Source organism: Strix uralensis, chromosome 2, assembly GCF_047716275.1.
Source record: "Strix uralensis isolate ZFMK-TIS-50842 chromosome 2, bStrUra1, whole genome shotgun sequence".
NCBI classification, from domain to species: domain Eukaryota; kingdom Metazoa; phylum Chordata; class Aves; order Strigiformes; family Strigidae; genus Strix; species Strix uralensis.
This window is the reverse complement of record NC_133973.1, coordinates 36,662,559-36,674,560: the sequence shown is the minus strand read 5'-3', so window position 1 is coordinate 36,674,560 and position 12,002 is coordinate 36,662,559. Positions and strand designations below refer to the sequence as shown.

At 36.1% G+C, this 12,002-nt stretch overlaps 1 protein-coding gene across 1 annotated transcript in view; it reads left to right on the top strand.

Moving 5' to 3' along the window:
• BRWD1 (bromodomain and WD repeat domain containing 1) overlaps positions 1-12,002 on the top strand; it is a 60,436-nt gene that overhangs the window by 24,730 nt on the left and 23,704 nt on the right. Inside the window, exons 22-29 of the mRNA XM_074858357.1 lie at positions 53-138; positions 1,062-1,257; positions 2,245-2,361; positions 2,467-2,574; positions 2,950-3,074; positions 3,186-3,268; positions 3,662-3,773; positions 9,604-9,665. Of these exons, the coding sequence (XP_074714458.1) occupies positions 53-138; positions 1,062-1,257; positions 2,245-2,361; positions 2,467-2,574; positions 2,950-3,074; positions 3,186-3,268; positions 3,662-3,773; positions 9,604-9,665 (889 nt within the window). The remainder of the gene's footprint in view (positions 1-52; positions 139-1,061; positions 1,258-2,244; positions 2,362-2,466; positions 2,575-2,949; positions 3,075-3,185; positions 3,269-3,661; positions 3,774-9,603; positions 9,666-12,002) is intronic.

Genomic DNA, 12,002 nt, shown 5'->3' with positions numbered 1-12,002 from the left:
AACACGTACTATGGGAAAGTTTTGGATTGACCCTGCATATTTTTAAATTCAGGAGGCAGAAGAAAGTGAGGGCTCTGGCTCATCTGATGAAGAGGAAGAGTGGAGAAGTGACAAGAAAAGCAACAGTAATAGTTCTAGGTAAGAGCAAAGAAACAAATCCCAACTTTTACTGTAATGAGTTTTACTTGAGTTTTGGCAAGTTAAAATTTGTATGGAAGTTCTGTTGTGCTTTGTATGTAATAATATTTTGTAGGGTGCTGTACTGACACATTGCATTGTTGTTTAGTGTTCCATTTCATCAAAACACTTCTGTCTTTTAATGTAGTTTCAAATCCTTTTGCTTTTTTGCTAGATGGCAAGTAGAAAGATGGTAGTCTTGCACATTTATTTTTTTTATAGTTTGTTTTGTTCTGCTGGGTTTTTGAGGGTTGGGCATTTTTGGTTTTGGGGTTTTTTGTTTGGGTTTTTTAATAATGCAGCAATGGTCAGTCGCTCTTACAAAAACGGTTGGAAAAAATTGCAACTTTTGTAAGGGTTTGTTGTTTTTTTTTTTTTTTTTAGAACTGAAGTTATCTATAACTTTTTAATCACTTTGTGGCTTTTTTATGATTTTTTTTTTTTATGGAGTTCCTAGAACTCTATAGTAGTAGAACTAAAAAATGCTGCGAGAGAGATAAAAAAAGTAAATCTGTGCCTGTGAGATTTGTATAACTATCTTTAAAGAATTTAACTGGTGTTTGGCTAGTGTGTTCTTTAGAGAGGGCTCTTAACTAGTCCAGAATGTAATTGCACAACTTTCTTGAATAAAATTACTTACTATTTTAGAATTAACCAGACTTTTTTTAAAACACATGCTTTGGATTACTGTGTTCCCAAAAAATTATGTTAAACGTCAAATGAAGTAATTGTTACAACAGGTCAAAGTAATTTCAATTCTTCTGATAGTGCTTTCAGCAGCAATCTATACCTGCAGATATTTGTCTAAAAGGTTTTAACATTCTGAAATATTGATAACTTGGTTCTATGTTTGTATTTTCCCTGACCCCATCCACTATGGACAGTGATTCTTCAAGTAGATATTCTGACTGGATCGCTGATGCAGGGATTAATCTACAACCTCCCGTACGGACTTCTCGACGGAAAGCTATCAGATACTGCAGTACTTCAGAAGATGAAGTATCAGCAGAGAAATCATCTCCTCCGAAGAGAAGAAGAAGGAAAAGGAGAAAAAAGCCCAAACCAAAAAAGCAGGAGGAGGTATACAGTTAATTTCTTCTACTCACTCTTTGGGTTTTTAGACCTCTTCATTGGAAACTGTTAAAGTAATTGTTATTGCCATTGGACAAGGTTATTGGTATCATTACATACAGTTTACCCTTAATTAATGTGAGACCATTCCAAATGCAAGGTGTCTGCTGATTTGTATGGAAGATTCTGCATTCCAAGTGAAAAAATTTTCACTGTTCAAATAAAAAGGGTTTTCAAGGTTGCTGGTATCAAGGGGGAAATTTGATTATTAAATAACTACACAGAATATTAGACTAAAACCCTGTAAAACTGTCTGGTTTTAACATATCTTTTTGAAAACTTATGGGATACAGTCACAGTATTTATGGTGGCCATTTAAACTTGGGTTGAATTTTTAACTTTTTATAAGTTACAGTAATTACTCTTTTTTAAGTTACCAAAATTTTTAAGTTAGTTATCCTTTTTTAAGTTACAATAGTTATTATTTGCTGTTTCCTACCATAAAGGGGCAAACAAATTTTTTTTTTTTTTAACACTTGGGGTAATTTTGCTATGTGTTTTTCTCCATCCTTTTACTTTCTTCCAAGTATTCTCAAAATTATATTTTTGGAACTGTTTTAATATGGGTATTTACTGTGCAATATCTCCCATAATTTTCCGTCTTCAAATAGTTTCTTGCAGCTTGATAGATTTTTTTAATTGGGCACTGAGACTGCCATATAAATTATAAAACGTTGTTTCTCTTAAGACCTTCGTAACAGTAATCTTGCTCACTCAGATCTTCATACAGGAAAGGAATGCTTAGTATTAGTACTACAAATACAATTACAACTCAAGCAAAGCCTTAGAGGAATTTTGCTAATATGTTTTGGAAATGTATATCAGTCTTTTATAAGTTAAGCTTTTGTCTGCCAAATTAAAATGGAATGAGTTGTTTTCATGTCATGTCAGCAATATGTTCATTATGTCTGATTTTGCTCTCTATTAAATGTGAAGGCTAGTTCTCCAACACAACCAGTAAACTTGGAATTGTCATATGATTGGCATCCTCCTGTTTGGATAACAGACACAGCTCTTCGAAGATCCCCTTTTGTTCCTCAGATGGGCGATGAGGTAGGAATATGGATTAAAGTCTTTAAATGCTTGTGTTAACATTATTATAGTTACTAAATATAGGAAAACATTTACTGTTTGGGGTTTTTTTGGGGTGTTTTTTAGGTAATATATTTTCGGCAAGGACATGAAGCTTACATTGAAGCAGTTAGAAGAAATAACATTTATGAACTGAATCCTCACAAGGAGCCATGGAGAAAAGTAGTCCTTAGGGTAAGTCTGCATTGAAGGTACTGTGGGTTCAGTACTAGTAGTCTGTGAATGAAGTTGTATTACACTGTTTGCAAAACATTGATTTGTGAGTTTATGCCATTTCCCATAATGTTTCCCTGTGGAAACAACAGGGTAGTGTCTTCAGTTACCAGAGTATCTTCAGAGTTACCTGTGGGAAGCCTGAATACAAATAGCTGTGTTAAGATTGCCAAGTCTGACAGACTGTCTTCCACTGAAATCTCAAATACAGTTTCGGTATTTCTGGCTTTTTGATGTGGGTACAATTCATGTGCTTGGTTAACTAATGTTAAATTAATAGTTCTGTGCACAGTCCAGAAGGTAATACTTGCTGAAACTGTTTGTTCTTACCTGTAGGATCAGGAATTGGTAAAAATTGTTGGAATTAGATATGAAGTTGGTCCTCCCACGTTGTGTTGCCTCAAGCTTGCCTTTATAGATCATGCCACTGGAAAGCATACAGACAAATCATTTTCCATCAGGTATGTGCCTCTTTGTTTTTCTGGAAAGTACTTAAAAATATGTTTCTTTCTAGGCTTCTTCCTAAAGCCTGAAGGCACACATGTGAAAGGGTTTTGTTTTTTTTTATCTAGATACCATGATATGCCAGATGTTATCGACTTCCTTATATTACGCCAGTTCTATGATGAAGCACGGCAAAGGAACTGGCAAGCTTGTAAGTGTGTTTTCTAAGTATTCAACTAAACAATTTGGAAATTAAAAATTTGTCCTTGGCTAATTGCTGAATATGCTAGATGCTACTTGTAACTTCAGGGAGTGTTCTGGTAGGTAAGGTTCCTTTGCCCATTAGAAATGTGAGCCTACTAACTGCTGTACTAAGCATTTTGGAGGTGTTACCATAGATCTAAGATACAGTCTTCAAAGCAGACTGACATTCATTCACTTGTATGTTTTTGACGTAGTAAGTTATCTCATCTTTTATTAAATATCAGTGGGTTTAGAACTTTAAAGTGAAATACATTGGTCAGTTTTTCTAATTGCATGTAGAAGAAGCATAGTTAAATAACTTTTCTTAGTAGCGTATCTAAGCAGCCTTTTTTTGCTCTAGCTGATAGGTTCCGATCCATTATTGATGATGCATGGTGGTTTGGAACAGTGTTGGGTCAAGAACCGTATCAGTCTCAATATCCAGATAGTCACTTTCAGTGTTACAGTGTTAAGTAAGTATAAAAAGATTTTACACTTCTAATGTTAGTAGGTTGCCTCTTACATAGCTGACTTATTGGTATGAGAATATATAAATTGTTCAAATTATTTTACTGGTTGTATTATCACTTCCTAATGGTTTCAAGTAGCTAATGTAGCACAATGTGAATATGTAATGACTTGCAGCAATTTTTCAGTGAATAGTAGTGTGGTAAAACGTTGTTGACCTCTTTCACATTTACAAATCATTTTTTGTAATGACTAGTGCTGAATCGCTTCCGTGAAGCAAGCAATGCAATTTCCAGTGTACATTAATTATTATTCTTCATTGATAATTGATTTTGGATGTGGCATGCTGAATATCTTCTGTTGTTGCTGACATCATGATCCTTATGTATCAAGTTCTCACACTTCTGTCTCTCACATTATAGTCTACAGGAGCAAATACACGTATAAGATGATCTCATGCTATTGCTTGAGACCCCTGTAGAGGATGTTTCCAAATGTTGCTCTGTCTTCATGCTTGACACATGAATGGGAAGACAGAGCTTGAGTCTTCACTGCCTAGTAGCGTTCTGCCATATTCCCTGTTGTGTAGATCCCACTTGCAATTTCACCTTTTGATTTCCTCTTTGGGTGATACTTAGCTAGATAATTGGCAGATAATGTAGCCCTGTGTTACCTGTAATACACACTCTACTTGTCAGGAGATAATACTGCCTAGATGAAGGCATATAATATCAAGTGCATTGTTCAAAACATGGCAAATTGGTCAAATCAAGGGTATTAAACGTAGGAAAAAAAACCCCCGAAACTACTTAAAACAGGAAGGACCATGAACACCCAAGTCAAACTGGTAACAAGATAGTTGGACCTATACCTTCTTTGTCAAGGTGTGTTCTGAAAAATTACTCCCTACTATGCCCCCATGACAGTTTGACATTAGTGGTGTTCCTGTGCACCTTCTTTCATATTGACAAAGAGGTCCTTCACACAAAGGAGAAGAAAGGTGAACAAAGTTAACTCTGGACCTCAGTGCTCAGAAGCAGCGTATTGTCCTTGTCCTGCCTGTCCCAAGTTGTCTGAAATGGTTCTGGGATCTTGCTTGCTTTGGATTCCCTCAGCAAGGGAGGACTTTAAGGAACAGTGAACGTAAAATATCAGTAAATGCATAATATTCCTATTTCTATCATGACCAGAGACTCTTCCCATGTCTTTTACAGTATATTTGATATTCAGAGCTTTATTGTAGAGGGCTTTTTTTTTTTCCCCTCAGAGAATTTAGAACCTGTCACTCATCCCGAAGAAAGGAAGTACTTGTAGCTAATAGACAATTCTGAGACTGCCAAGACTGTGTTAGATATTTTGGTTCCTTGTCTCATCTACTTTACTTGTCATCCCTCCCATTCATTTTTCCTTAGTGGGAAGGTGTAAGTAACTTCCAGATTGAAGTTCTTGCCTGTATGGTTTTGGCAAGTGAATTTTCACTTTTGCTTCTACAGCTACAGTTAGCAAATTGGCACTCTCGATGTGCCATAAATAAAAGTGGTATCAACATTAAGTCTCTACAACAGATCATCTGACCATAAAGGACTTCTTGATGTTCCTGACAGTGATAAAGCTAAGACTGCTGCATATATAAAGGATCTGCCAGTATGTGCGAATACTTGGTTTTTCTTTGACAGCTGCTTTATCACCCACAATGAGAAAGTACATACAGATGAAAAACTGGAATCCAGACTATCTGTACATTGATTTCTTGCCCTCATTTCATTCTCCTTCAGACTCTTCTCTTACCTAAAGAGAGGATCTTGGCAAACTAAAATTGTGCTGGATCTTACTCATGTCCCAGGCATGAGGGACAGTACACTTGGAGCATATCTCTTGCAAGGTGATGTAGGGGTAAAAATATTCAAGTTACTGGCTAGTATATTTTTCCTTGTTTTGTAAAATGATGTACAGAGTAAAAATCCACTGAATCTAGATACCAGTATGAAAATACAACTAAATCTTATTTCAGAGTACTAAATTTTATCTGTTAGATAGCTCAAACACTTTGATATGCTACCATGGGGAATATGTTATATCTTTCATATGTTTTGTTGTTACCACAGTGTTCCTTAAGAGTAAGTTAAAATGGGGTTTTTGGTTGTTTTCTTGGCCAGTTCAAAACTGAGTTTCCAGTTATGAAAAAGAGCCTGTAGCCAGTTTCCTAGACTCCTTTTCTCTGTGAATGCTGAAGGACATTTCAATATTTTAATGTACCAGCCTTTAACAGAGAAAAGTCTAGAGCTGCTTTGAAGTTAGCTGAATAATTGAATAGGTAAGGAATGCAGTGCTCTTTAAAGACCACTTTCAAAAGAGAGCTCTTTAAAGATTTATGCTGCTTTTGTAGAGAGTGTGACTCTGTTCTACCTTGACTCACAAACAGGTCTTCTAGAGAAGATTCCTAAGAGATAGATATATAGAGAGAGATTGATTATATAGATATAGATACATACGAAAATGGCTGGAGTGTTTTGCAGGTATAGCTTGGTTTTGTGACTTGGCTGGGTCCTTAGCTCTTTTTGTAAATACAGTCCTCTGTTCAAGAATCTTCTCTCCCCAAGAAATCTGCATGTGGTTCAGCAGCAGTAGCTTCCTAATTTGCATTCATATGCTTTATACATTGGATGCAAAAAGATTTTTAAATGCACTTCATTTTACATCTGTTTAAATGGGACAAATCAACCTAAACACAAGTGGTTGTGGCTCTGTCTTGGAGAAACAGCATATTGCATTTTTTCCACTCAGGATTTGGGTTATGATGCTTTTTTAGATGGTAGAATTCTGCTAATCCAACTGAGTTTGAGTATTTGCAGTTGTTTTTTGCCACTTCTGAGACAAAGAGCTTTATTGGGGTAAAAGTGCTTTCTATTTTATACCAGGAACAACCTCTGAAAGTTGGCTTCAAAAACACTCAGTGATGGAGAGTGTGGGAAACCACATTTGAATGAGGTGAAGGGGAGTAATTGCCACGTAACGTAACTGAAAGTCTTACTGCTGGTAACCAGGTTGTCACACACTTAGGAATCATCACAAATTATCACCGTCACTGTTGTATAGATAATAAATAAATTGAAGATGTATAAATGGAATGTTATTTTATTGGCCAGATAAAAATAGGTATTTGTGTAGAAGCAGCTTTGTATGTTGTTAAGTTGTGTCACCTGGATGAATGGAGCTTAAGTGGAACTAAATGGGGCTTAAGCTGTACTAAACTGTATTGATAAAGTCTTTCATGCAATATTATGAAGTAGTATATACATTTATAGCTACCAACAACTTCTGAAGTATTGTACGTTAACTGGGGAGGAGAACCAAACAGATGAAACTTCAGAGCCTTCAGTCTCTGTTAGTTCCATAAACATCAAACCGATCCAGGTTTTCTTAAGTCGATGGGTGTCTATTTATATGGACATATAAAAGGAAAATAATGGAGAGGTGCTCTTGCCTGAGCAGTTTTAGTTATAAAATATTATGAGGATGATCACTTCAGTTTTCAGTTTGTTTGAAATAAATACACAGTAGGTATTAGACCAAATACCTGTTTATTAAGTTATAAGAAGTAGATGGCATTCACATTGGCAGTGAGAGAACTCTGATAGGAAACTCCTGGCAAAGTTGCAAACTGTCCTACAGTTGGACCCTGTATGGGCAGATTGCTGTTGTAACTCCTGCCAACAGAAGAGGCTCTGGAGGGAAATTGGTGAACTTTAGACTGATATATTTGACTTCAAGTTTCTGGTACGTACCTATAATAAAGAATAATACTACTGAGCATAAGGATAAACCCAGCTGTAGGAAAGAGCCAGCACTGCATCTGTACAGGGAAGTTCTGCCTCTCTACCCCTTTTAAAGTTCTGTGACTTTGTTAGTAAGCGTATGAATAAAGTGAACAGTGGACAGCATATATATTTGGATTTTTTTAAGAAGCCTGTGACAGGATTTCTCTTCCAAGAGATGTTAAAGAAACTAAGATGACACAGGATTGGAGGAAATACTTTGTGTTGAAAATTGGTTAAAGGATAGGGTGCAAAAGAGTGGTTCTTAACAATTATATTTCAGGCTGGAGTAGTGAGGTCCCCCTGGAATTGGTGCTGGAACCACTTTACTCTGTGTCCTTCTAAGCCTCTTGGAAGGCGTGCACAGTGAAATATCCAAGGTCTGTAAATATCACAAGTCATTTCAGGTAGTAGTCAATTACCACCCTAAAGGTCAGGACTTCCGGAAGGATGTCATAAAACTGACTGGGTAAAAAAGTGCCAGGTAATTTTCAGTGCGGATGTATGTTAAGTGTGACACCTGAGGGAACAATGGTCTTATTTATGCTTATATGACAATGAGCTCGTTAGTACATTCAGCTGAAGACAGAAATGCTGAGGTAGTCATTGAGAGTTTTCAATGTCGGCTGTGTGTGCAGTGGCAGCTACAAAAACTTTGGCCACCATCAGAAAGGATATCAAAGACAAAACAGTATTGTTCACTGCTTTCCAGCATTGTGGTGTACTGATGTCTTGATGCATTTTGGGTAATAGCATCTAAAGGAAGGTATAGAGAAGGGCAACTAAAATGATTAAGAGTATGAAGCAGATGTGGGTTAAGACTTAAAAAACATGACCTCCAGATGGAAGAGAAGGGTGAAAGGGGTATGTTGATAGTTCACAAAATCGTAAAGGTGATAGGCAAGGTGAATAGAGAATTGTTCACCAAATTCTGTAATGACAGAACTAGAGGTGCGTGTTGAAATCTGTAGAGGATTTGTTTAGATAGGTTTGATTTTTTTAACATTGCAAGTAGTGAAGTTGGGAAATACATTTACACAGGAGGCTATGGAAACAGTATTAGCAGGTTCAAAAAGGTATTAGACAAAAATAAACAGACACTAAAGGGAATAGGTTGGGGTGTATTCACAAACATGCCTAGAGGAATACAGTGATCATGAGTATTGGAAGTACGAGTAGAATGGACTTTGTACCAGAATCATATGGTCTCCATAAATAGCATCTCCCAATAATAGTTTCAAAGACAGTAATTACTGGTCTAGCTGGACCAGTAGGACATTAAGCTGATCCAGTCAGGCATTTCTTATGTCTGAAATACCAGAATTCATTGACTTTTTTTTTTGTTGTTGTTGTTAAAAACATGTAAAAATCTGTCCAAATCTGGTAGGATCTGGAGAGATCTCAAAATGATATTCATACCTAATAGTCAAGTATCAGAGTGAATATACAGATACACTGTCGATATTAACTGCGTTTGCCTTTGCTTCCTCTTGGTCCTTACTTTAGTTTCTTCATTTTAGACATACTCTTTTCTTTGTCTTAATGTAGTATGCCTAATAAAATTAAATGTTAATGTACCAAATACCTCACTTACTGTTCTTCCTTTCTCTGAAACTTTCCATGGACTTGCACAACTACTGTTGGGTTTAGCAAAAAAAATCCTCTCCTCTGTGTGTTTTTTCTTATATCTTACCCTTGGTGTTGTTACTTCATTTTTCCAAGTGTATGACTTATTTTTCTTCTGCAACTTCTTGATACAGGCTTTATAAAATTGATTTTTATATTGGGTAAGTTGCATATAGCCAAAATCAGGAGCACAATTTTAATTTGAAATTCATTACGAAGAATGTTTCCTTTTTGCACCAAGACAGCTGATTGCTAGCTAATGCTTTTGTTTATATGCATGTTTATAGAGTATATTCTATTAATACCTAAAAATAGCTGTGATTTCAGTATGCTTGGAGGGAATACTTCTTAGTCAAGATAACTTTATTATTATTCTTTTAACTTGATGACTCAGATGGGACAACGGTGAAATTGAAAAGCTTAGCCCGTGGGACATGGAACCAGTTCCTGATAATGGTAGGTAGAAACTCACTTAATAAAACAGTTTAATGTGCTTCTCCCTCTTTCCAGTTCCTTCATTTCGTGCATGTAGTGGACCTTAGGTGATTCTTATCTTGCTTGCAACTTTTGCCACTAAGTTATCTGAATACCATATCCATTGTGCATATCTAATTAGCAGGTGGAACTGATATGGTAATATTTATCCTTTAAATTATAGAGAATGTCAGCAGGGTGTTTTTGTGCATTTAGGCAAGAAAGTTCTTAAAGACAGTCCTGCTTCAGATTGGGTGAAATACCTGAATATATGTGTATTTTTCCCTTTGCATCATCCAGAGCAATTCTGAAGGAAATACCTCAAATGTGTAGCTCTGGCTTATGCAATTAAGCCTGCTACTTCCAAATATCAAGCTTCAAAAACATCTCAAGTTTCAAAAAAATAGTTTGCTGTAATACATTATAGTATAAGGCAGTGGGGGAAGAATATGTATAAAATAATTTCCAGTCAAGAAATCCTTACTGCATATAGTTTAAAACCAGCAATTTATAAAGTTTGCTGGTCAAATCTAAATTAACTGTAAACAAAACACTTGGATTCCTGGTTTGTCTTATTCAGTTAAGTTTTCCAGTGCTTGTCAGTACCAGCTGGGTGGAGGGAGGAAAGATTGTGAAATACTGAGAGAGTAGTTACTGAATAAGCTGTCACAAAGATACTAATTTTCTTAATAACCTTTGCTAGGAGTTAACTTGTTTCCCAGACACCAGAAAGGCTTAAGCTATATTTTTTTCTTAAATATGAATATATTGTACACATGTGGATGTTCTCAGTAGCCACCTGACTGTTTAATCTTTGAAATGTTAGCTGGCTGCTGCTTCAGTCATATGTTGTGATGACAAATTCTGCAAAACAGTCTGAAATCAATTTGAAATTGAAATCTTTATATATTTTAGTTTATAGAAAACAAGTAATGAGCAGGATTTTGGCTTTGCACACACAGATTTAATTGAAACATTCTGTTTTCTCATCACCAGCTTCTGTCTCCTTCTAACACACAGGAGCTTTTCTTACCCATCATGAACTGGTTAATGCTTCCCATATATGTCACTGAGAGGCAGTCATATTATTGTTAGAGGCTCACAAGCCTTATGTGACCTTAAGTCTGGATTTATTTTGTTACAGGACAAACTGTATCAATTTCTTCTGAATGCTATATACTGTAGTTTAAGTTGCTGTGGATATCAGTGTATTAGTTATCACTTCTTCCTCCTGTGTGTTGAAATATAAGGAGTAGTGTTCTCAACCACTTAAGTTTGATCGCATAAAGGAACTAGAATTTTTGAAATTGCTACACTGGCTATGTAATGACAGAGACATCCTACAGACACTAATTAAATCTGGGCAGTGTTACATCTGTAAGTCATCATTTACTGGCTATATCATAAGCAAATTGTAACTTCTTTCTTTGATCTAATAAGTTGTTACTTTGCCATGTTAAGAGCTTAAGGTTTGATTGATCCAAGGAGCTATGACTTTAACATAGGAAAACTGGGAAGGGACACAAAAAAATCCCTAAAAGCTCGTATGTCTTTTGTGGACAAGGTCAAAGAGTTGAGAAGAACATCCTCTGAACAGGTCAAGGGTACGTACCACAGCAGACACTAGGCTAGAGGAAGAACAAAAATTGTCTGAAGACAATCCAGAACTCCTTATTTTCTACCTTTCTTTCCAGGCAGAAAATGGCACTCTGTAGGGAAGTAAAGCTCTTACAGAAACGTTTTGTGCATTTATAGAAAGCATTATTATGTTAACAATATAGTATAAAACAGGGCTAAACCCCTTCTCCTCTGCTTTCTTGTCCTTTCTTCAATTGAATGTCTTACAGATCAAATTGAAATTGTACCTCACATTGCCACTCTTCTCTCAAAATACTTCTTCATTCAGTTTGCTAAGATAGGTGTATGGGAGAAGAACAGCACTGAAGTTGGACTAACTAGCAGGTCACAACTTTAATTAGCTACATTTTGTGTCCTGCAAGTTTAAGTTTTGTCTCATGATTATCAAGATACAGTATCAGGTGTCAAACTCTTGTCTAGTCAGGGACAATGCTGTCAAGACCAGGAAAAGGTGATGCGTATGGACCTGAAAGTTCAGTTTTCAGCAGTCTGCTTATTAAACCACTATTGGTGTGGACTGGCTGTTGTATATATTAACTGTCTTTACTTGTAGTGTAAGCACTACAACCCTCCTCCTGGGGGTTCATCTCTCTGTGACCCATTTACTCCTGAAGATTAGACCATATGGTCATGTTACTTATATATTTTTATATATATATATAAAAAAAAACATGCCAGGAG